Source organism: Electrophorus electricus, chromosome 20 (genome assembly GCF_013358815.1).
Source record: "Electrophorus electricus isolate fEleEle1 chromosome 20, fEleEle1.pri, whole genome shotgun sequence".
NCBI classification, from domain to species: domain Eukaryota; kingdom Metazoa; phylum Chordata; class Actinopteri; order Gymnotiformes; family Gymnotidae; genus Electrophorus; species Electrophorus electricus.
This window is the reverse complement of record NC_049554.1, coordinates 6,991,493-7,015,846: the sequence shown is the minus strand read 5'-3', so window position 1 is coordinate 7,015,846 and position 24,354 is coordinate 6,991,493. Positions and strand designations below refer to the sequence as shown.

Here is a 24,354-nt window from a genome sequence, read left to right as displayed (position 1 = left end):
GCGTGGTGTAGCCTGTACTCTCTCCCCGCTGGGCGTGGTGTAGCCTGTACTCTCTCCCCGCTGGGCGTGGTGTAGCCTGTACTCTCTCCCAGCTGGGCGTGGTGTAGCCTGTACTCTCTCCCCGCTGGGCGTGGTGTAGCCTGTACTCTCTCCTCGCTGGGCGTGGTGTAGCCTGTACTCTCTCCCCGCTGGGCGTGGTGTAGCCTGTACTCTCTCCCCGCTGGGCGTGGTGTAGCCTGTACTCTCTCCCCGCTGGGCGTGGTGTAGCCTGTACTCTCTCCCCGCTGGGCGTGGTGTAGCCTGTACTCTCTCCCCGCTGGGCGTGGTGTAGCCTGTACTCTCTCCCCGCTGGGCGTGGTGTAGCCTGTACTCTCTCCCCCTGCTCTGCACTTGGGTTCTAATATCCGTTGGTTTGCCCTGGTCTCCCGTACTCAGACCTGGGTTCAACTCCACCTTCAGATAAGCCCTCCTGTCTATTACATGTTTATCATCTAATTATCATGCTCTATACACATTGTTCCCTCCACATGTGCAATGATGCTCTGTTTTCCTGAAATAAACCCCCAGAAACACCTTATACAGGCATGACACTGGATCCTGGCCACAGACATCAAAGAGCAAAGCAGATTTTGGCTACAAAAGGAACATATACTTACAGCCTCTCCTCTGTTCCCCTGTTTGCCAGTGGGACCAACAGGCCCCGAGACACCAGGAGCACCTGGCGCACCAGGAGGCCCAGCCGAGCCAGTTTCACCGCGGTCCCCCTTAAACACAGCAAAGTGGGCCAGTCAACCAGCACTGCATTAAGCACACATCCAGAAATACGAAATATAACACATGAGCATTAGGATAAGCAAACAAATCCACAAACTAGTTATGAGAAGGTTCAGCATGTAAGTAAGCGGTGAAGTAACCTTAACTCCCGGGGCACCGTCCCGACCAGGAGGACCATCTGATCCAGGGTTGCCCTATAGAACAACAAATGGTATTCAGATTTCATTTTTTTATTGAACTTTTAAATTCACTGATTGACTTTATTTTCAAAGGAAAAAGTCTGAGAGATAAAATACTGTATAGTAACAATCAAATTATTCATTAATAATCAATTAATCTAATTGATGCTTACAGTATTTATACAAGATGGAAGCCTGACTTCTCTAAACCCTATAAAACACACTTGTTTTCAGTTTAAAAACTGAAATACTGAGATAAAAGAACAAAGATTTGTATTACATTGTTAATTTTTATTAGCACAAGGTCAAAGTGTTAACCTTAAGGCATCCAGGATACTTTTAAAATGTATTTATTACAGTGGAAAGGAAATTTATGTTCAAAAGGAATCAGTGATAATATTTTTTTTCTGCAGACTTCATTTATCGCTTCTAAAATTCATCTGTAACATCAGTCTCCATTGTTGTGGGTAACATGTCATAATATAATAATCCTCCCTCAGTCCTATGTTGAATGATGTCCTACATTTGTTTTTTCATGGGCTTAAAGTGCACTTTTATACATTTATTAATTAATGAGAGATGCCCTGATCCTAAATAAAGTGCCTCACATCCAAATGAAGCAACTGACAACGTCAGGATTCATTTAGAACCTGCAGCTTTAAAGATGAGAGCCTAAAAGGTATTGTTTGTTTTACATCGCAGACTCTGAAACATGTAAGAGAGAAAGGTATTCTCTTCATTAGCAGACGCACATTAGAGTTTCCATGTGGAACTTTAACAGGGCAGTTTCACAGCTAAAAGACAGAACCAGATGACCCTACCCTTATATAGTAGCAGCGTCTACTGACTGACCTCTCTACCAGCTTCTCCTGATGGACCTGTTAGTCCAGGTGGCCCTACGGGTCCAGGAGGGCCGCGATCTCCAGGTCCTCCTGGAGTCCCCTCCTTCCCAGGCTCTCCCTGCAAACAGGTCGCACATTACATGAGATGTTATTGTACAATATTATTCCTGGTATAATATAATACAATTATATTGCAGCTGTTACATACAGACGGCCCTGGAAGGCCAGGGAAGCCTCTTTCACCACGCTGTCCTGGCAGACCCACAATACCACGCTGCCCAGCAAGACCCTGGGGACCTCCTGGGCCATCTGGACCCTGGGACAGAATATAGGCCATATTCAAATGACTCAAACTTGTTATCAGTAATCATTATCATCATCAGTATTTAACCTTAAATAATCCACATACTGGGTATACCATGAGTATTTATTACTTGCTATTGCAAGAATTACGTGGTAAACCATACCCATGACTGTATAATTACACACACCTTTGTGGTTCAGAGATTGATTTGGTTGCTCATGTAACTAAAACAATTACAAGCTCCATCAGATCACAAATGTAACTTAACTAATCAACTTATGTGATGAGAAAACAACAACTGTTTGTCAGATCTAACCAGCAGTGAGTTATAGCTGCATATCTGATAACAGGTCTTTCAGATAACTGTCCCTGTGTATGTCAGACTTTAGCTATGACAGGCAACAAAATGGTTTATGATATCTGATGATATATCTGATGGTATGATATCTGGATCTGCTTAGAGCACAGGAAGAGAGAACACTACTTGAGGCACATATAATTGGTCTAAGAGTTTGAGTTTCAGATTTTTTGAAAATGTTATCAACTTACTAGATAATGATGATGAATAGAAATGGTATAGTCTAAAGTGTGGATGTCAGAACTGTCAAGTTAGACTTGGAAGAGTCTGGTCTCTAAGCAGTCTACAATAATCCATCATTTAGTATTCTGGTCACCTGACTCATTTCACTAAGAAGAAAGATTTCTCACATTAGTCTCAAGTTTAAGAAATTGTACATTTATACTGTGATCTTTGTGAGAGATGTGAAGGTTACTCACAGGAGGGCCATCCTCCCCGGGTTCTCCCTTTTCTCCAGGTGGACCAGCAGGTCCACGCAGGCCAGAGTCACCCTGTCTACCTGGGGGACCACCATCTCCACGCACACCCTTAGGACCGTCCTTCCCAGGAGGCCCAGCCGGACCAGGCGGGCCAGGATTACCCTGAAAGAACAGGAATGAAACAAATCTGGCCACTAAATAATATATGGTGATGGTTAGGATAAAATCAGAAATGTTTGTAGATTAATGGGTTTGTAGGATTATTATGTGGTAAAAAAAAAATTGTAGCACTATGTCAAAACCGTGGTGCATGTTAGATTTTTAAAACAACTAATTGCAGACACACCAGCCCCCATTTCTGACTGCATTCCAGGCCCCACCGTAGATCCCACGCCAGTTCCTAGTTACTGTTCCTGTTCCTGCTCTAGTTCCTGTTGCTATTCCCATTTCAAGCCAAGCTCCTGCTCCAATCCCTGCTGTAGGTCCAGCTTCAGCTTGTATTCCTCACCAGGTCCTGGTTGTAGCTCACATTCTTGACCGGTCACAGTTCTTGACCTGCACTCCCAAGTTCCCTCTGTCTTCTTCCTGCCCTGAGACCCTGGACAGCTGGTTGGTCCATTCCCCTATGAGGGCTGGTCTGTTCCCCTATGAGAGCTGGCCTATTGCCCTATGAGGGATGGTCTATTCCTCTATAAGGGCTGGTCTATTCCCTTATGAGAGCTGGTCTATTCCCCTATGAGGGCTGGTCTATTCCCCTATGAGGGCTGGTCTATTCCCCTATGAAAGCTGTCTTATTTCCCTATGAGAGCTGGTCTATTCCCCTATGAGGGCTGGTCTATTCCTTTATGAGAGCTGGTCTATTCGCCTATGAGAGCTGGTCCATTTCCCTATGAGATCTGGTCTATTGCCCTATGAAAGCTGGTCTATTCCCCTATGAGAACTGGTCTATTCCCCTATAAGAACTGGTCTATTCCCCTATGAGACCTGGTCTATTCCTCTATGAGAGCTGGTCTATTCGTCTATGAGAGCTGGTCTATTCCTCTATGAGACCTGCTCTATTCCTCTATGACAGCTGATCTATTCCCCTATGAGGGCTGGTCCATTCCCTTATGAAAGCTGGTCTATTCCTCTATGAGGGCTGGTCCATTCCCCTATGAGGGCTGGTCTATTGCCCTATGAGGGATGGTCTATTCCTCTATGAGACCTGGTCTATTCCTCTATGGGGGCTGGTCTATTCCTCTATGAGAGCTGGTCTATTTCCCTATGAGGGCTGGTCTATTCCTCTATGAGACCTGGTCTATTCCCCTATGAGGGCTGGTCTATTCCTCTATGAGACCTGCTCTATTCCTCTATGAGAGCTGGTCTATTCCTCTATGAGAGCTGGTCTATTGCCCTATGAGAGCTGGTCCATTTCCCTATGAGACCTGGTGTATTCCCCTATGAAAGCTGTCTTATTTCCCTATGAGAGCTGGTCTATTCCTCTATGAGGGCTGGTCTATTCCTTTATGAGAACTGGTCTATTCCTTTATGAGAGCTGGTCTATTCCTCAATTATCTTTGAATATCCTTTGAATATTGATAATTGTGCTGTTTAGTTGGGAAATTATTATTAATAAAAGCAGTTTGATGCAAATGCCTTTTCACAAATGTTCACTTTATCGCTTGCAATTTGCGCACAAAGGCGATGAAGACGTAGCATCTGTAAGTGTGCATGTCAGCACGTCTCACTGCAACTCTGTATGTAACGTATGTAACATATGTCTGGTATATGTGAGCAAAAACATTTACATATTAGTCTTAAGGACTTCATATGTTGGAATTGTTATTGTAAACATTTAAATGAATGTATGCCATAGTCATCCTTTAGCTGAGTGTGCAGCTCCCAGAGAACATGGTATTACAGTGGACATGGTATTACAGTGGACATGGTATTATAGTGGACATGGTATTAAAGAGGACATGGTATTACAGTGGACATGGTATTATAGTGGACATGGTATTAAAGAGGACATGGTATTACAGTGGACATGGTATTACAGTGGACATGGTATTAAAGAGCACATTGTATTACAGTGGACATGGTATTACAGTGGACATGGTATTAAAGAGGACATGATATTACAGTGGACATGGTATTAAAGAGGACATGGTATTACAGTGGACATGGTATTACAGTGGACATGGTATTAAAGAGGACATGATATTACAGTGGACATGGTATTAAAGAGGACATGGTATTACAGTGGACATGGTATTATAGTGGACATGGTATTAAGGAGGACATGGTATTACAGTGGGACATTAGACTCACATTGGGACCTGGTGGCCCAACTCTGCCAGCAGCTCCTGGGAATCCAGTAGCTCCCTGGTTGGGTAAAAGCAGAGTACAAGTCAGTCAGAACACTTTTCAATTTTCAGGAATTTTCCGTAAAGATGCTCTTACTCACAGGAGGTCCTTGAGCACCACGAGCACCTTTAGGTCCATAAACACCAGTTGGTCCCTAAAATGTGTTAAAGATGATTGTGATAATATGATAAAATTAGGACATTTAATAATGAACAACAGACTTACTGCATAGCAAGAACTAATAGACAATGGGTCATTGTTGCCAAAAGCTCCCAACAGGGTAGTTAAGGCTACATTCGCATCACCAGGCTGTACTGACTGAAATCTGACTTTTTGCCTTGTTACACAAATCAGATTTTTTCAGGGCTGTGTGGACATACAAAACAGATTTGAATCACTGTCATATGTGGTCTTAGTTCAGATATGTACCTGATTCATGACTATGCAGCATGAATGTGAACAGAATTCATGTGGCTCTTTGCCTGTATGCATGTGCTTAGTCCAGTTTTGCAGTGCTGGCAAAATACTGAATATAATTTGTATTTAGTTTTCATATGGTGGACTCATGTAAACAGGTGTTATCAAGATGGGTGCCTTGTGACTGCATGGTATGCAGGTGCACTCTGCCCACTGCTGTGCAGAGTACTGTAGTAACTATTTTACTAGCCTGAACTGATGGAGGCCCAAGTCTTTGAAAATTCCTTTGCAAGATCTTCTAATCCTAGGTTCAACCACCTTTAAACTACATCCCTTAAATTTCTTTTGATGCGTCAAGATGGCATCCTCTGGCACATACTGCAACAATCGGTTTTCCTAAAGGTTCACAAAGCTTTTCAAGTAAAGATGATAATTGTTTAAACCATGTCCTAAATAAAGATATGGCAAAAATAAATTATAACAAAAGCAAGATTACATATTGTTGTTTTTATTAACATCAATCTATTGGGTAAACCAGACAGTAAAATGTTAGTAGTGTTCTGCTTAGATCACATGCTATCACATATTACCTGAGGTCCTGGAGCTCCAGAGGGCCCTTGTGGTCCAGGGGCTCCTGCATCTCCTTTCTGCCCACCCTCCCCCTGCTCCCCCTTGACACCAGGCTGACCATCGGCACCCTAAGGAGAAAGAAATCCAACTATGAACGACAACATCAAAGCTTACTGTGAAGATAGAGCATTATAAAAGTACACTAATGCTGATAATAATGACATATTCATATCTGCTTAATAAGTAGCAAATAACACTGTATACCATTCTGTTAATTATATTTAGAATAATTATTTAAATAGGGCATAGAAATGGCTAAAATATTACTATATAATGAGGGTAATAGCCTAACCCTAACCATGGCTTTCTTTGTCAGAATTTACTCAGAGAAGATCCCATCCCTTACTTAGGCATCAACTCTATCAGAATATTTTATTTCACTTTAACTTGATCTAAATCTTAGCCAGCACTCACCCCTTATTGCACTTGTATTGTAATGCCTTTTCCTTCAATCTTAAAAATTAGGCTAATCTAATCTAATCTAATCTAATCTAATTAGGTTAACCTGGGAAACCACAAACTCATTAAATCACGCACTACACCACTTAAATCTAGTGACAAGCTTCCATGGTCTGGAAGAAACTGGTAATTTCTTCTTCTCTCTAAAACTGCTCTCTTTCCAACATATTTCTGACAATTATGTTATAGATTCCAGGAGCTGGGCCCCAAAACAACATTAATGTATCTAAATCTGTATTCTCCAAGCAAAGGGCAGTTCAGATCTAGACCGGTGCACCTGATACCAATTCCCAATCTCCTATTCATTCATTTACAACGAAACTACATGAAATATTCAATTTAGAGTCACAGTATTTCCAAATTTCAAACATTTTAATTGCATGAATTTCTTCATTTGCTTCTGTTTAGTGTCTATTTGTATTATTGGACTATAATCTTTAATTGGTCAGGCCTTTAGTAGAGCCATGCTAAAGGCCTGACCAATTACAGCAGAGCCATGCTAAAGGCCTGACCAATTACAGCAGAGCCATGCTACAGGCCTGACCAATTACAGCAGAGCCATGCTAAAGGCCTGACCAATTACAGCAGAGCTATGCTACAGGCCTGACCAATTACAGCAGAGCCATGCTAAAGGTCTGTCTAAAACAAGAGGACTAGAGCAGCTGCACTCACAGGAGGCCCAGCGAACCCGGCGGCACCAGGTGGACCCGTCTCACCCCGGTCACCCTGTGACGTGAAACAAACACAAATAACAAATTACAAAATAAAAATTATAATTATTATTATATAGAAATATATCGAAATCATTAGTGAGTTTCACAAACTGGCATTATTGTTTTTGTTCAGGTGCTTGAAATTTATTTTAAGTTTTGGCACCTAAAATCTCTCTGTCATTATTTTATTAAGACATGGAGTCAGTTCAGTGTAAGGATACACCACGATCTGCAGGATTTAGATTTTAATTTTATTGTTGTAGATTTATTACGAATGGCTGTAATTTACAGAAGAAGTCTTGGTTTGTTACAACTGACGTGGGTAAGGACGCATGAAGAATATTTCTCTTTAACATCAAAACCAAACTGGTGTTTTGGAGAAAAGGACACTTTACTGCGGTCCTCTCTGGTCTCTGGTACTGTAGGCTAACCTACCGCATGGCATCTCGGACAACGTTTCCATGAAGAATATCAGCAGATCTCCCTTAGTGACTTTCAGGTGACCAGATAGTCGCAAAATCCCTTTAAATCTGAGCGTTGTGTGTGGGTAACTTTTAAATATCAGGGTAGCATGGGTCACTTTTTGTTCTATTTATTTCTGTTAATTAATTCTGACCTTTAAAACTATTAATTTTTATATTCAACTGTGCAAATGCGTGAGAAAGCTAAAAATACTTACAGGGGCACCACGAGCACCAGCAGGTCCAGAGGGTCCCGCGGGTCCGGACTCTCCCTGTAAAAGGAGACAGCATGGTCTTCAAACAGAACACGATATTGCACATCTATCATGAGTGGCACAGAAAATGATAAAAGAGATTTCTGTGAAATTACTTATTATACAAATATAAGTAGAGAATAGTTTGTTACCTTCTCACCATTGGGACCAGCAGGGCCAGGAGGTCCAATTGGGCCAGTCAAACCCTGAAAGATGTGCATGTTGTTAGGATTAGGGTTAGGGTCAGCATCCTACAGACTGCTAATACTAACACTGGTAAAGGATTTACATGCATATCAATGCCATATAATGCCAACTTAATGATTTATATTATGGTTGGAGAAACTGACTTACAGATTAGACTATTTAAATGGAAGAACTAAACAGACACGCCTGTCTTTTCTAAAAACCCACAGAGGACTTCACCCAATTCATCTAGAGTGAGAGTGTTCACCATCTATTATATTAATAATACTCTTAAACATGTTGATTTTAAATCATTTTTAATCCAACAGATGCACATTGTATTCACTCATGTTTTGTTATCAGTGCAGTAAGCTTGGTGCTGAGTGTCGAGTATGTGAAGGAACTGACGCTGTGAAAGTTGTGTGGGCTTGGTACTCACGATTGTGTGGGCCTGGTACTCACGGTTCTGTGGGCCTGGTACTCACGGTTCTGTGGGCCTTGTACTCACGGTCGTGTGGCCCTGGTACTCACGATTGTGTGGGCCTCGTACTCACGGTTCTGTGGGCCTGGTACTCACGGTTGTGTGGGCCTGGTACTCACGGTTCTGTGGGCCTGGTAGTCACGGTCGTGTGGCCCTGGTACTCAAGGTTCCATGGGCCTGGCACTCACGGTTGTGTGGGCCCGGTACTTACGGTTCTGTGGGCCCGGAACTTGCAGTTCTGTGGGCCTGGTACTCACGGTCGTGTGGGCCCCCATACTCGTGGTCGTGTGGGCCTGGTACTCACGGTCGTGTGGGCCCGGTACTCACGGTTCTGTGGGCCTGGTACTCACGGTCGTGTGGGCCCGGTACTCACGGTCGTGTGGGCCCAGTACTCACGGTTCTATGGGCCTGGTACTCGCGGTTCTGTGGCCCCGGTACTCGCGGTTCTGTGGGCCCGGTACTTGCGGTTCTGTGGGCCCGGTACTCACCCGTGCTCCGTCTTTGCCGGCAGCTCCTTCAGGTCCCTTGTCACCGTTGTCTCCCTGTGGAAGAGTGCAGGGAAGATCATCACCAGACCAGACACTCAAACCGCACCCAGTTACTCTCCTGGTCTTCTATTTACTTGGCATCAAATGAACATTCCTTTTGTTTCTGATACCAAATAGTGACAATTTAGATGAATACAAGTGCTGAATACCAAATTAATATTCGATGAAAGAAACGGTGAAAAAAAACACAATCATGTTATTGTGACATTTCAAAACTGTATGGAAATAGAAATATTTCTACAGAGCAGCAGGTCATTCTTTTCAGAACTCAGAAGTGTGCACTGAATGACTGAAACACATGAAGCACTGAGTCACATCTTCATTCATTTTGACTGGAAGAGAAGCAATCGGCTGTGGTAAAGCACTCAATGTAAACACATTTATTTGTTGATAACCACACATTAGAGCACAATTTTCATACTCTACCCTTTGAGGTTCACTGTGAGATGTCATTGGAGGATGATTCTGGTGACTTTTCACTGAGTCATCATAGAGTTAGTTACTTTTAGATTATTTTACTATATCCAAAACACACCTCATTGGGGCTCAGAGTGTTTTTGGATGCAGTATATGTAATTTTAAGGGCCCAGCTTGTGCTGCAGGTAACCAGCAGGGGGCCTAAGAACACTTGCAGAGCAGGAACTCTCAGCCCTGGGTACGCCACTTCCCAGGATCCTTTTGGGCTAATCAATGCTGATTGTGCGCACCTGCTGGGCTCTGTATTTAAACCCAAATGAAGAGCAACTTAGTGTCCCGTCTTTGTAGAGGGGTGACTGGTATGGTATTCAGGAGAGTGAAAGGAGAGAAACCAGCTCAAAAGAAAGAGAAAATGGTTCAGAAGAAAGCATTCTCTCAAAGGAGTAGGACTATTTGTGTTATTATTGCTCAGTTATTTATTGCTTTTGGGAAAACTAACCCTCAGTTTGAGCACATACATTTTGGTATCTACCATACTTTGCTGGTTCAAATTCCGCTTGGGGAAACTGTTACACTTTGTTTCATTTTGGTCTCTGTTTCACCAAAACATACATATCTATCTTCCCTTGCCCTCTGGTTCCCCCCAGCAAGAGTTCTACAACTGGAGCCTCCACCCGTACTGTCCCGTCACAGTAATGTTATTTATCACTACTGTTTTCAGCTAGCACTTTATTTCTTAGTGCTTTATCCACTGTGGTGTGGTGTTTTGAAATTCAGTACTTGCTCATGTCATTCACATGCAGTTTGATCTTGCATCTGATTGTCAAAGTGTCAGTTATGTTCTGTACACTATGGATGGATTGTAGTACAAAAGACCAACCAAGAAAAGTATATCTAACAGTATTTATCGAGGCTGGTGAGTATTTATTTGCTCAGAGTCGTCTATTGTCCCAAATGTTTCTTCACTTTGACAGCTATTTGTCTTCCTAGTGGTCCCACACTGCTTCAGATATGTTGAGGACAGGTTGCTGTTCGGTTGTGTTCCATCTGTCTTAGGTGTTTGGTTGAAAAATTGTGGATGGGTTTAGGGGCCAAACCTGTGTTTTTTTTTTAACAGGGGAGGATAAAATTGATGGGCATTGGGCAGAGAGTAAAGTTTAGATGGCTGAGGAGGGGCTGATTCAGGAGCTGAGGTGATGACGACTGATTTAGAAGCTGGGGGGGGGGGCTGATTCAGGAGCTGAGGTGATGATGACTGATTTAGGACCTGGGGGGGGAGCTGATTCAGGAGCTGAGGTGATGATGACTGATTCAGGAGCTGAGGTGATGATGAATGATTTAGGAGCTGGGGGAGCTGATTCAGGAGCTGAGGTGATGATGACTGATTCAGGAGCTGAGGGGGGGGCTGATTCAGGAGCTGAGGTGATGATGAATGATTTAGGAGCTGGGGGAGCTGATTCAGGAGCTGAGGTGATGATGACTGATTCAGGAGCTGAGGGGGGGGGGCTGATTCAGGAGCTGAGGTGTTGACGACTGATTCAGGAGCTGAGGTGATGACCACTGATTCAGGAGCTGGGGGGGGCTGATTCAGGGGTTAATGTCGCTTAGAAAGTGGAGGTGAGGAGGAAAGTATATTAACACTGCAGGAAAAGCTGAAGCATAGGCTGGATGGTGTTGAGAGCAGAAGCCTTCAAGAAAAGAAGAAGAAAATACTTCTTTAGAGATCCATTTAAGTTTGGGAAGGCCTTATTTGTAAAGAGAAACTTGGGAGGTTAAGAGGGCCTTCGAGAAGTGTATATTTGGATAAGGATAGGACAACAGTGTGGGAGTGGGAGCTGCCAGCAGATATTCCGATAATGTGAGTGTGTGAGTTTTCCTTCAACACCTGAGAACACTTGCAATGCAACATTTTATTCCCACTACCTTTCGCCAAATTTCTCTGAATGCCAAAATCCATTAGAAATACCCCCACACCAAAAAAACACAAATGTCCATTTATAGCAAGTTCCAGGAGACATTCCTGAGGCATCACTGAACTTTTGGAAACCTGAAGTCATTTAAGAAGCTATAAAGAGCTGAAATATTACTACCTGACCTAGCTCCCTTGAGGAAGGCTCTACCTTACCCTGTTAGATGCTCCTACTTTGGATTGATGTTTTGATATCATTTATTTGTTGCTATTGTTGATTTTGTAGCACTTTCGGTTTAAGAAAAGTGCATTATTAACTGAATTTATTGCTCTGATACCTGCTGTGTACTGACTCGATTTGCTTTTTTACACCTTCTATTGTATCATGTCATACTATTACATATTAATGCTGCTGCTATTTTTCAATAAATGGTTTATGAAAGCACCCTGTGAAATGTTTTGCAGAGCTCATGAAGGTGAGTTTAACTAGATTAAGTTTTAAGTTCTACAAACTGTCCTCAAACATGAACGAAAACCAACACACAGACCACAAGCACACAGGAAGACAGGACATAATACACTGATAGTCTGTCCAGGACAGGTAGAAATAACTATCAATGTAAAATATAAGGGTTTTTGGTGCTATCTAAAGGAGTAATATATTAATATTTGAATGGTGTTGATACAGCAGGAAATATATTTAGCTACTGAGTCTGTCTTGAATTTGCTCCATAGACATAGGCAACACATATTTTTTTCTTGTTGCTTTCACTTACTCTGTCACCCTTTGGTCCTGGAACACCGGAAGGTCCTCTCTCGCCGGGCATGCCTTGCAGACCAGGGGGCCCTTGAGCACCAGGGGTTCCAGCAGGACCAACAGCTCCCTGGACATGAGCAGAGATTCACACCACACATTTCAATCGGTACATCTGTCTGTTCATATCTGATAACATGATGGGCAGTTTCAAATGAATATCTGACCTAACCTGGGACGTCCACACAAAAGCCTCAAATCTGAAAATGTGGTGTTTAAGACAGGGTACTCTTGTTCACCTTGGGTCCATCAGTTCCTGGAGTTCCAGGAAGACCACGTGGTCCCTGTAGACCCTGGGGTCCTGCGCCTCCTCGTTCTCCTGGGAAACCACGCTCTCCCTGTGAGGACAGTCACAGGGGGAGGTCAGTAGCTAAGCTGGAATTTGCACACATACACTGTATACGTACATTTCATGCCTTATCTAATACAGAGTTTGCAGTAGCTACAGTATTACATGCTCTATTCCTGTCTTCTCGGATAAGCCCCAGCAGGGTATTTCAACTCAACAGATTGGAGTATTCTTTTAGATAGACTAAAAATGGAATTAAGATATTGATCTCCTGGCTCGGGTATTACCTGATTGGATGGTACCAGTTTGTACACATTGATTTATCTGTGCATAAGTTCTTTGTCCCAGAAGGCTTTGTTCTAAGACAATTATTATTTTCCTTGTGTATATTTAATTACACAAATTTATCAAGTTCCTGAGAATAAAAAATAAATCAAGCAGCATCTGACAAAATCTAAATCTCCTAATTATTGAGTACTAGTAGTTCTAAATGGTCTTACCTTGCAGTATTTTTGAATATTATGACTGATTATAAAAATGTACCATACCTAAAACACATGGTCTATATAGTATTATGAAAATTATAGCACAGTGTAGAAATGTTATAATTCTAACAACAGCAGGAGTCTGAGAGCTGTTATAGTGCTACACATGGTCACACTCACACACATCTGAAATTTCGCATACAGATGTATTTTACTGCATGGCAGAAGCAGTAACTTTGCAAATATGGTTAATCTTATGGCAACAGGTGGAAATGATCTCAAATATTTTAAAAAGGAAAGGTTCTCACTCTGGGTCCAGTGATTCCTGCAAGACCAGCTTCTCCTGGGACTCCCTGCGCAAAGAGGAGATGCATTATTACATTTATGTGTTTATGTCTGTTTATGTGTTTAAGTTTATGTGTGTCAAATAAATCATTACTTATTCATCAAATACCATGAATAATGGCCAGTACAATAATGGCGCAACCCTAGCAGACAGATAATGTCTGTGGCAGACACTCACCTGATCTCCAGGTTTCCCTCCCTCGCCAGGCGGCCCTGGAGGGCCAGGCAGACCCTACAACACATGACAGACATCAGACACCTTCTCATTACTAATCTACATATATACTTTGAAAATGTCTTTTACATTTTACATACTTTTACATTTTTAATGCAGAACAAAGTAATTAAGGAAGGTGATTTGTTGATTTGCTTATTATTTTAACACAATTTCTACACTGTTTAAAGGTTTACTTGTTACCACACATTTTAAACCACACTTTATTTGCTCTGGCAAAATCTTAAAAATATAGACTACAATTTTCTATTATTATTTTGGAGTAATCTGCAGTGCTCTACATCAGCCTGGATATTAATAATTAATTCATTTATTTAGCTTACAAATTATTTTTACCAACTAAAAGCTATGAAGCTGCAATGTACCATCATATACAATATATTTTATATATGTATAAGAGGTGGATAAACATAACACAAAATCATATGTTAGGCTTGTTGCCATTATGAAATGTATTGTTATGCAATTAATATATTTGTAAATTTTCAGGTAGATATACTCTTTGTTGTCTAAGTTTAGGTTTAGGTTTCTAGTCCTTATTTACTTTGACATACACCTCAATTCCACATATATTTGATAATGGGTTTGATGTTTGACTGACATTACTAGCATTTCACTGCTATAGCGGTTACATTACTAACATTTCACCGCTACAGCAGTTACATTACTAACATTTCACCGTTACAGCGGTTACATTACTAACATTTCACCACTACAGCGGTTACATTACTAACATTTCACCGCTACAGCGGTTACATTACTAACATTTCACCGTTATAGCGGTTACATTACTAACATTTCACTGTTACAGCGGTTACATTACTAACATTTCACCGCTACAGCGGTTACATTACTAACATTTCACCGTTATAGCGGTTACATTACTAACATTTCACCGTTACAGCGGTTACATTACTAACATTTCACCGTTACAGCGGTTACATTACTAACATTTCATATTTAGCACAAACATTTACCTGGAAACCAGGTGGCCCAGGCTGCCCTTGTTCTCCTCTCTCTCCAGCAGGTCCCTGTACAGAAGTAAACACACTGTCAGTGAGGCGCCGTATTCCGTAAACCAGTCTAATCTTGGGCGCAGTGGCACTTTCGAAATGAGCTGGTGGCATAATAAGATGGTTGCTAAAGATGCTCCAAGGTCCAGTCAGTCATGTGATGCCCTTCTCATGATCCTCATTCAGGTGTGTCACCTCCTGTGTAATGGACTTAGACCAGAGCAGGCCCCTGAGTTAGCTGGACAAACCCTGGACTCAAAGATGCTTGAACTGAATTTATTCCTCATTCAGAGAATCATGTAGATGGAGGACTAGTTAAGTGTGGCTGGTAAAGTACATTACAGGGGGTCCATATGTTTTGTAACCCAGAATCAGAGTTGCTTGAGGACCACCTTCTCAAACGTCTTCATGATGTGGGAATTGAGAATAAATGGTCTGTATCCTGGGTGCCTTGTTTTTATCCTCCAAAGTGGGGAGGAGAACATTTTGGCTTTTTTAGAGGAGAAGAGACAATGTACAACTCTACTGATCACTGGTTCAGAACCTTCTGGGGGATTCAGTCAGGAGCTGCAGCTCTGCCTGTGTAGAGTTTTAATTAGAACCAGTCAGGAAGGGGGTAGAGGTGGAGACCACATAGGTCCTCAGTTGGGTTACAAACATTATGGGTTTTAAAAAAGATTTGTGGTGGTATATAATGATTTAAATGTCCCCCTAGACATCACAATACTGACTGGACTGATGTTTATAAGTCAAAGCCTGTTCTACACCACAGTGCCACTGAGCCTCTAGTACAGTTTGACATGAAGGTGGTGGAATTAACATCCCCTGGCTGTCTTTACAGCTGATACACTGGCTGTCTTCGAACGAAGATCGAACACTCACCTCTTCCCAGAATCATTAAGCACATAAAAATGCTGACATAAGGATATGTGTTTGAGAGAGATTATAAAGCACTACTGTCAGTTATTCTGGGCAAAGGTACCTGCCAAATACTGTAAATCTTAGAAAAATCGCCTCATTAGCTATTCCTGTCAACCACTGAGTTTCCAGTCTGTTTATATAGGCAGTGCAAGGGCCCAGTTCTCTCCACACCTCCTTCATATTGTTCTGGAGGTTTTTGTCAAGTTTCTTCTTTAGCTCTGCTTATGCACACGTGTGTTCCTTGCCTCCGTTCTGAAAGGTCTCTTTAAGTGGTGTTATAGTAAATAAAATTTAATATGTAACACCATATATAGAGAACTACATTCCCCAGTTTCTTGTGCAGGAATTTACCATGTGGAAATGGCACATTTCCACCTTAGCTGTGTGTGCCAATCTCTGTCAAATCTTGTCCTCATTCAAACCTTGAGCAAGTGGTCATACTCTACTATAAACATCTGTAGTCTCACAAGAATAAAGGTTATCACATCACAACGGTCTCTTTTCAGGAATATAAATCAATGTTTTACCAAGTTTGAATGATTGTAGCTGGGATACTGTGGAGGATGCTTGTAATACACAGTCACTCATGTTTGGTGAGTGGTGATCCATTGCTCAGCTCTGTTACTTGCTAACAAATTTAGATTGGGCTTGAGATGGAAACTGTGCTAAAAAGAGAAAATCTGGAAGCTTTTGGACCTACAGGTAGGTGTGATTCAATATTCAACACTGCAACAGTGTTTCTAGAATACTCAAATATTCCTTAATAGTTGAAGGGTGCAGGTACAGGACTTCAAACCTGAACCTTCATAAGATTGAGCAGCTTGGTAACAACATTCAAAGCAGATATACTTACAGCAGGACCTGGGGGCCCACCTGCACCTGTTTCACCATCTTTACCAGGCAGGCCCTGGAGTGTGTGTGTGAGAGAGAGAGAGAGAGAGAGAGAGATGAGGGAGGGAAAGAAAAGCTCATTAGAGCTTTAAAAAAAACATTAATTAGCTTCACTAGTGGACAAATATAAAACCCCATAACTTTAGTGGAAAAATGATAGAAAATTTCAGGGCTGTTGTTGGTTTCACCTGAGGGGTGTGAGTGCGGTTAAATAATATCTGGTGACTGTATGGTCAGAGTACTCCCTAATATTAGCACTCAAAACATTTTGCCCTGATCGTAATTTGATTTGAAGAACTTGCTTATAGACTAAATTAAAATATTGACAATACACCTCTTACATGAACTTACAAAATGAAAGGAAGGGGGAGTTTGACAACGGCGACGATTTGTCTCATAATTTGCAAGTTCGACTGCAGTAATCAGTGCAATCTAACATAGCAAATGCCATAAGACTTCTTAGACGTTGTCATTGTAAACGGATTTCAAATGAACGTTTGCTGAAGGAGTTATTCACATAGTATACACATTTAATTCCTCCATGTATAAGATGAGACACTTTTACAGGAATAACAAACGATAACCTACCCGTAGTCCAGGAGCACCAGGAAGTCCTTTGTCCCCTGGCTTCCCCCCATCACCCTGCAGAGTGCAGAGTAGATCCACATCACTGCATTTATATAACCACACGTCTCACTATAATCCTCTTTAGTAAATACATTAATTAATGAATTGCTAACCCACATGGAACAGAATGCCATTTCTTTTAGGAACCATATTGCATATGATAACTTACAGTGGCACCCTTGGGTCCAGGGAACCCCATAACTCCAGGCTGACCCCGAGCACCCTGGGGCCCCGAGGGTCCAGGACGACCGTCCTCACCAGGAGCTCCCTGCAGGGGAAGGAGGTTGATGCCATCTCAGCAATCATGTGTCCCAACATAAATCCTTTTAAGATGCCAATGAATATATTTTGCCTCCAAATAACAGATTAAAAATATATATAATCAGGTTAAAAGTCTACAAACAGGTTAAAAATCAAAAGTGTTAGGGCAGATTCAATGCACTCTCTCGCAGGGCTGAGTCATAATACTCATAAGGTCTTTTCTCAAGTATAAATAAAAGTTAACACGGGGCTTTGATAGCCAGTGCTTCCACACCTAATGTGAAACATACTAAGGCAGTGGTAGCTCAGTGGTTAAGGTACTTGCCTAGCCATCAGAAGGTTCCTTGCCACTGCTGGGTCCCTGAGCAAGACCCTTAACCCTCAACTGCTTGAGTTGTATTCAGTCATAATTGTAAGTCACTTTGGATAAAAGCGTCAGCTAAATGTAAAATGCTGTTACAGTCTGCCATTATTGTTTATCAGAACAGGTTCAGATTGCGTCATTTGTATACATGCATGTAGGACGTTACATATATTTTTGACCAATAATGATCCAAGCAATGGAGGATGCTTTTGAAATCAGCTTTCTGCCAACTGTATAGACTATATAGAATCTGTGTCTTAACATCGCAATATTTTAAATGCAGCCAAAAGCTATAAACATTATACACAAAAGGACTAGGGTTAGGGGTAGAGGTAGGGATAGAGATAGGGGTATGGGTAGAGAGGTATGGGTGGAGGTAGCGTTAGGGGTAGAGGTAGGGATATGGTTAGGGGTATGGGTAGAGGTAGGGTTAGGGGTAGAGGTAGGGGTAGGGTTGGGGTAGAGGTAGGGGTAGATGTAGTGGTATGGTTAGGGGTATGGGTAGAGGTAGGGTTAGGGGTAGAGGTAGAGGTAGGGTTAGGGGTAGAGCAATGGGTAGTGGTAGGGGTATGGGTAGAGGTAGAGGTATGGTTAGGGGTATGGGTAGAGGTAGGGTTAGGGGTAGGGGTATGTGTAGAGGTAGAGGTATGGTTAGGGGTATGGGTAGAGGTAGGGTTAGGGGTAGGGGTATGTGTATAGGTATGGGTAGGGGTAGAGATAGGCATATGGGTAGCAGTAGGGTTAGGGGTAGAGGTAGAGGTAGGGTTAGGGGTAGAGGTATGGGTAGCGGTAGGGTTAGGGGTAGAGGTAGGGGTATGGTTAGGGGTATGGGTAGAGGTAGGGTTAGGGTTAGAGGTAGGGGTAGGGTTAGGGGTATGGGTAGCGGTAGGGTTAGGGGTAGAGATAGGGGTATGGGTAGGGCTATGGTTGGAGGTATATGTAGGGGTATGGGTAGCGGTAGGGTTTAGGGGTAGAGGTAGGGGTATGGGTAGAGCGGTATGGGTAGAGGTAGGGGTATGGGTAGCAGTATAGGTAGCGTTTAGGGTTTAGGGGTAGAGGTGGGGTAGCGGTAGGGTTTGGGGTAGAGGTAGGGTAGGGGTAGAGATAGGGGTATGGGTAGAGGTAGTGTTAGGGGTAGGGGTATGGGTAGCGGTAGGGTTAGGGGTATGGGTAGAAGTGTGGGTAGCGTTTAGGGTTTAGGGGTAGAGGTGGGGTAGCGGTAGGGTTTGGGGTAGAGGTAGGGTGGGGTAGAGATAGGGGTATGGGTAGAGGTAGTGTTAGGGGTAGGGGTATGGGTAGCGGTAGGGTTAGGGGTAGGATTATACTCACAGATGGACCAACTTTACCCTGAGGACCAGCATCACCTGGACGGCCAGTCAGGCCCTAAAGAGAAAGAGGAACTAGCGTTAACTAGCATAATGACACTCTCCAGGTAAAGGTATGTTAAAACTGAGAGTAACAGTACTTTTACTCAGTGACTTACTCTAGCACCAGGAAGACCAGGTTCACCAGGGCGTCCAGGATCACCACTGGCACCTTTAGGCCCAGATACTCCAGCAAGGCCACGCTCACCAGGGGCACCCTGGGATGGATAACAGGTTTAATTTGTGTTCTATGTTAGAATTACCACTTATGTCTTAGGTGTTTCATCTTTTTTGCCAACAAATGTTAATTTGTTGATTTATCTATTTCAAATTGATGCAAAATCAGTACTTGAACACCAATCTGAGAACACCATCTGTAACCTTAAAATTGAAAATGGGAGAACCAATGTTTATATGCTGTAGAGTAATTCAGACAGCGTGTTCTACAAACCAGATTACTTAAATAAACCAGGTTACTAAACTAACATAACCTGTTCTACGAGCCAGATTACTAAACTAAACCAGAGTAGTAAACTATCATAATGTGTTCTATGAGCCACATTACTAAACTAAACCAGAATACTAAACTAACATAACCTGTTCTATGAGCCAGATTACTAAATTAAACCAGATTGCTCAACTAATATGACCTGTTCTATGAGCCAGATTACTAGACTAAACCAGATTGCTCAACTAATATGACCTGTTCTACGAGCCAGATTACTAAACTAAACCAGATTTCTAAACTAACATAACCTGTTCTACGAGCCAGATTACTAAACTAAACCAGATTACTAAACTAATATAACCTGTTCTACGAGCCAGATTACTAAACTAAACCAGATTACTAAACAAACATAACCTGTTCTATGAGCCAGATTACTAAACTAAACCATATTACTAAACTAAACCAGATTACTAAACTAACATAACCTGTTCTATGAGCCAGATTACTAAACTAAACCAGATTACTAAACATAACCTGTTCTACGAGCCATATTACTAAACTAAACCAGATTACTAAACTAAACCAGATTACTAAACTAACATAACCTGTTCTACGAACCAAATTACTAAACTAAACCAGATTACTAAACTAACATAACATGTTCTATGAGCCATATTACTAAACTAAACCAGAGTAGTAAACTATCATAATGTGTTCTATGAGCCACATTACTAAACTAAACCAGAATACTAAACTAACATAACCTGTTCTATGAGCCAGATTACTAAATTAAACCAGATTGCTCAACTAATATGACCTGTTCTATGAGCCAGATTACTAGACTAAACCAGATGGCTCAACTAATATGACCTGTTCTACGAGCCAGATTACTAAACTAAACCAGATTTCTAAACTAACATAACCTGTTCTACGAGCCAGATTACTAAACTAAACCAGATTACTAAACTAATATAACCTGTTCTACGAGCCAGATTACTAAACTAAACCAGATTACTAAACAAACATAACCTGTTCTATGAGCCAGATTACTAAACTAAACCATATTACTAAACTAAACCAGATTACTAAACTAACATAACCTGTTCTATGAGCCAGATTACTAAACTAAACCAGATTACTAAACATAACCTGTTCTACGAGCCATATTACTAAACTAAACCAGATTACTAAACTAAACCAGATTACTAAACTAACATAACCTGTTCTACGAACCAAATTACTAAACTAAACCAGATTACTAAACTAACATAACATGTTCTATGAGCCATATTACTAAACTAAACCAGATTACTAAATTAACATAACCTGTTCTACGAGACAGATTACTAAACTAAACCAGATTACTAAATTAACATAACCTGTTCTATGATCCAGGTTCCAGCTATTTGAACAAGAAGATTATTAAAGTAAAATCTTCACCCTTATGAGATTAAATATTTTTATACTTTATATTTTTCTTATTTATCAACATGCTTAACAGTAATTAAATTAACATGAAATTAAGATGTGACTGAACTTTCATACATTGTTGACATGATGTAATACTAATGTGTAAATCAGTGAAATCAATAAATCAATGTTGTCAGACTAAGAGCACTTTAACAAGATTTATGGTGAGAACAGTAATCCTTATCACCATCAACATCAGATCTTCCTGCCAATGCAAGTATCAGATAATGAGCTGCCATCACAGTCCCTTTATATCAGTCCAAATGAACACCTCCTCTAAGATGTGTTTAAACACAGCATCCATCAGAGGAAGTGTACACTTATCTAAAACTGAATTTTAATTCACTAAATTCACTATGAACAATTCAAAATTTTAAAAGTTTCATAAATGCAAAATAGTCTGCAAATCAATGCTCAGACTAATCAAATGCATGTAATTTGATTAACTACATAAAATTAATTACATTTTTAATTTTTGAAGGTTTTAAACCCTAAGCATAGGTGATAGTGGTAAGACTCACCTTGGGACCTGCTAAACCATCCTGTCCTGGGAAACCACGATTACCAGGAGTTCCCTACAGAAAAAGAAGAAAGAAACACATTAACTATTACAATACATTAAGATCATAAGACTGTTATTTACAGTCAGCAGCAATGGAACATAGGTAGAATTCCCTTTGATCTAACTAGCATCCACCCCTGGGTCAAAACCAATCTGCCCATGAAAGACCCCTAACAGAGTTGACCTAACATATACACTGGGTATAGAACTCTAGTAGAGCTAGTCCAGTGAACACGATAGTGGTGTCAGGAGTGGTGAATTTGCAAATTCATCTGTAATTTGTGTTTACAATGGAAAAAAAAAACCCTGGATGGTTTTAATTAATGGGTTAAAGAGGACTATCTTTATTAAAAACCAAAAGTAAATCTACTGTATGTGCAATTGTGTGTATTTAATACTGTAATTTACTCTCTCTCCAGGGGGCCCAGGTGGTCCAGAAGCTCCAGGTTCTCCTCTGGGCCCTCTCTTACCCTCCTCTCCAGCAGGGCCTAGTACTCCTTGAGGACCAGCACGGCCCTAACACAACATAAACAAGGTTGATAAAAGAAAAGTCATTATAATGATATAATGAAAATCATTATGCAGTGAAAATGCTTAGAACTATTAATGTGTCTGGAATTTGTATTATTTTATTTTTATGTTCTTCAAACTAAAATGTTTGGTCTGTGAAGTAGACTTAATGCTTTACAGTTTAAAAATCTCATAATTTAATTTGTGCATTAAGGCATTTGCCTCTAACATTGTTTTAAGTAAGGTTTAAAGGCCTTTTAGAAAAAGAAAAATACAGTTGCAAGGAAAAATTTTGTAAATGCTTTGGATTCCAGCATTAAGCACAAAATGTTGGTCTGATCTTCAGCTAAGTCACAATAGTGTACATTGAAGGCTCCCAGAGACATCTGGATGACCAGAGGGCTGTTAAAAGGGGTGAAAACCACGTTCAATCATGTTGGGTAGTGTAGACTGACTGCAGCTTGTCAAAGCAAGCTATGAACAGAAAGGAAAGGACTATGTTATGTTGTCAGGGAGGATAAGAAGATCAGGTATAGCATATATTACTGGATCATAGCTTTATTACTGCATCATATCTTATATTGCCTTCAAAATAGCCCTATCTAACAACAGCTAAGTGACAACTGTGAGATAAATATACGTTGGCATGACAAACTGAACGAGTACAAGTGAAAAACAACAGGAGAGTTTGATATCCATAAATCAGTGATGTTACTTATACAGTCTTCTGACGTCAAAGCAGTGAACTTTAGATTTAGTTACATTTTTTTAAAGCTAATTTTATTTTTCAATTCTAACAAAATCGTAACTCAAAGGATCCATAGGTATTTTGAAAAAAAAAAAAGAGTTTGTTTAATCCACAGTTCATGACAGAAGTGATTTTTGAAAACTCTTTGAAAATTATGGTGTATGGTGTCAGTGAGGCACTGACATCAGAGTGACAACATGAGTCAGTGGTGTATGGTGTCAGTGAGGCACGGACATCAGAGTGACAACATGAGTCAGTGGTGTATGGTGTCAGTGAGGCACGGACATCAGAGTGACAACATGAGTCAGTGGTGTATGGTGTCAGTGAGGCACTGACATCAGAGTGACAACATGAGTCAGTGGTGTATGGTGTCAGTGAGGCACCGACATCAGAGTGACAACATGGTGTCAGTGAGGCACTGACATCAGAGTGACAACATGAGTCAGTGGTGTATGGTGTCAGTGAGGCACCGACATCAGAGTGACAACATGGTGTCAGTGAGGCACCGACATCAGAGTGACAACATGAGTCAATGGTGTATGGTGTCAGTGAGGCACCGACATCAGAGTGACAACATGAGTCAGTGGTGTATGGTGTCAGTGAGGCACCGACATCAGAGTGACAACATGAGTCAGTGGTGTATGGTGTCAGTGAAGCACCGACATCAGAGTGACAACATGAGTCAGTGGTGTATGGTGTCAGTGAGGCACCGACATCAGAGTGACAACATGAGTCAGTGGTGTATGGTGTCAGAGAGGCACCGACATCAGAGTGACAACATGAGTCAGTGGTGTATGGTGTCAGTGAGGCAGCGACATCAGAGTGACAACATGAGTCAGTGGTGTATGGTGTCAGTGAGGCAGCGACATCAGAGTGACAACATGAGTCAGTGGTGTATGGTGTCAGTGAGGCAGCGACATCAGAGTGACAACATGAGTCAGTGGTGTATGGTGTCAGTGAGGCAGCGACATCAGAGTGACAACATGAGTCAGTGGTGTATGGTGTCAGAGAGGGATTGTGGTGCCCTCGACCAGTGATTATGCTGTGAGAGGACTAGACCTTAGGCTCGCACAGGTTAACAAAAGAACTTTCTCACCAAATAAACTGGTATGCAGTCCAATTTTCCAGAGGTGTGCATCATTGCAGAGAAGTGAGTACTTAATTTCTACACATCTGTTTTAATGTTGCATTTGTTCTATGTTTTGTAACATTACAGTTAATATGTATGCTGCTTTTACCATCTTCAGTACTTGGCTTTGCTGTGTAGGTAGCTAGCTAACTAGCTCCTTACTTGAACGTCTGACTTACCT

At 41.4% G+C, this 24,354-nt stretch overlaps 1 protein-coding gene across 3 annotated transcripts in view; it reads right to left on the bottom strand.

Annotated features, from left to right (window-relative positions):
- The window catches only part of col2a1b (collagen, type II, alpha 1b), a 60,145-nt gene that overhangs the window by 8,358 nt on the left and 27,433 nt on the right, over positions 1–24,354 (bottom strand). For all 3 annotated transcript variants that reach the window (XM_027016574.2, XM_027016573.2, XM_027016575.2), the window contains 24 exons: positions 22,195–22,302; positions 21,746–21,799; positions 19,426–19,524; positions 19,272–19,325; positions 17,487–17,585; positions 17,279–17,332; positions 16,653–16,706; positions 14,843–14,896; positions 13,809–13,862; positions 13,594–13,638; positions 12,751–12,849; positions 12,474–12,581; positions 9,312–9,365; positions 8,309–8,362; positions 8,121–8,174; positions 7,401–7,454; positions 6,230–6,337; positions 5,323–5,376; positions 5,187–5,240; positions 2,877–3,038; positions 2,004–2,111; positions 1,806–1,913; positions 915–968; positions 657–764 (listed from right to left, as the gene is read on the bottom strand). In XM_027016574.2, coding sequence (XP_026872375.2) covers positions 657–764; positions 915–968; positions 1,806–1,913; positions 2,004–2,111; positions 2,877–3,038; positions 5,187–5,240; positions 5,323–5,376; positions 6,230–6,337; positions 7,401–7,454; positions 8,121–8,174; positions 8,309–8,362; positions 9,312–9,365; positions 12,474–12,581; positions 12,751–12,849; positions 13,594–13,638; positions 13,809–13,862; positions 14,843–14,896; positions 16,653–16,706; positions 17,279–17,332; positions 17,487–17,585; positions 19,272–19,325; positions 19,426–19,524; positions 21,746–21,799; positions 22,195–22,302 — 1,854 coding nt within the window. The remainder of the gene's footprint in view (positions 1–656; positions 765–914; positions 969–1,805; positions 1,914–2,003; positions 2,112–2,876; positions 3,039–5,186; positions 5,241–5,322; positions 5,377–6,229; positions 6,338–7,400; positions 7,455–8,120; positions 8,175–8,308; positions 8,363–9,311; positions 9,366–12,473; positions 12,582–12,750; positions 12,850–13,593; positions 13,639–13,808; positions 13,863–14,842; positions 14,897–16,652; positions 16,707–17,278; positions 17,333–17,486; positions 17,586–19,271; positions 19,326–19,425; positions 19,525–21,745; positions 21,800–22,194; positions 22,303–24,354) is intronic.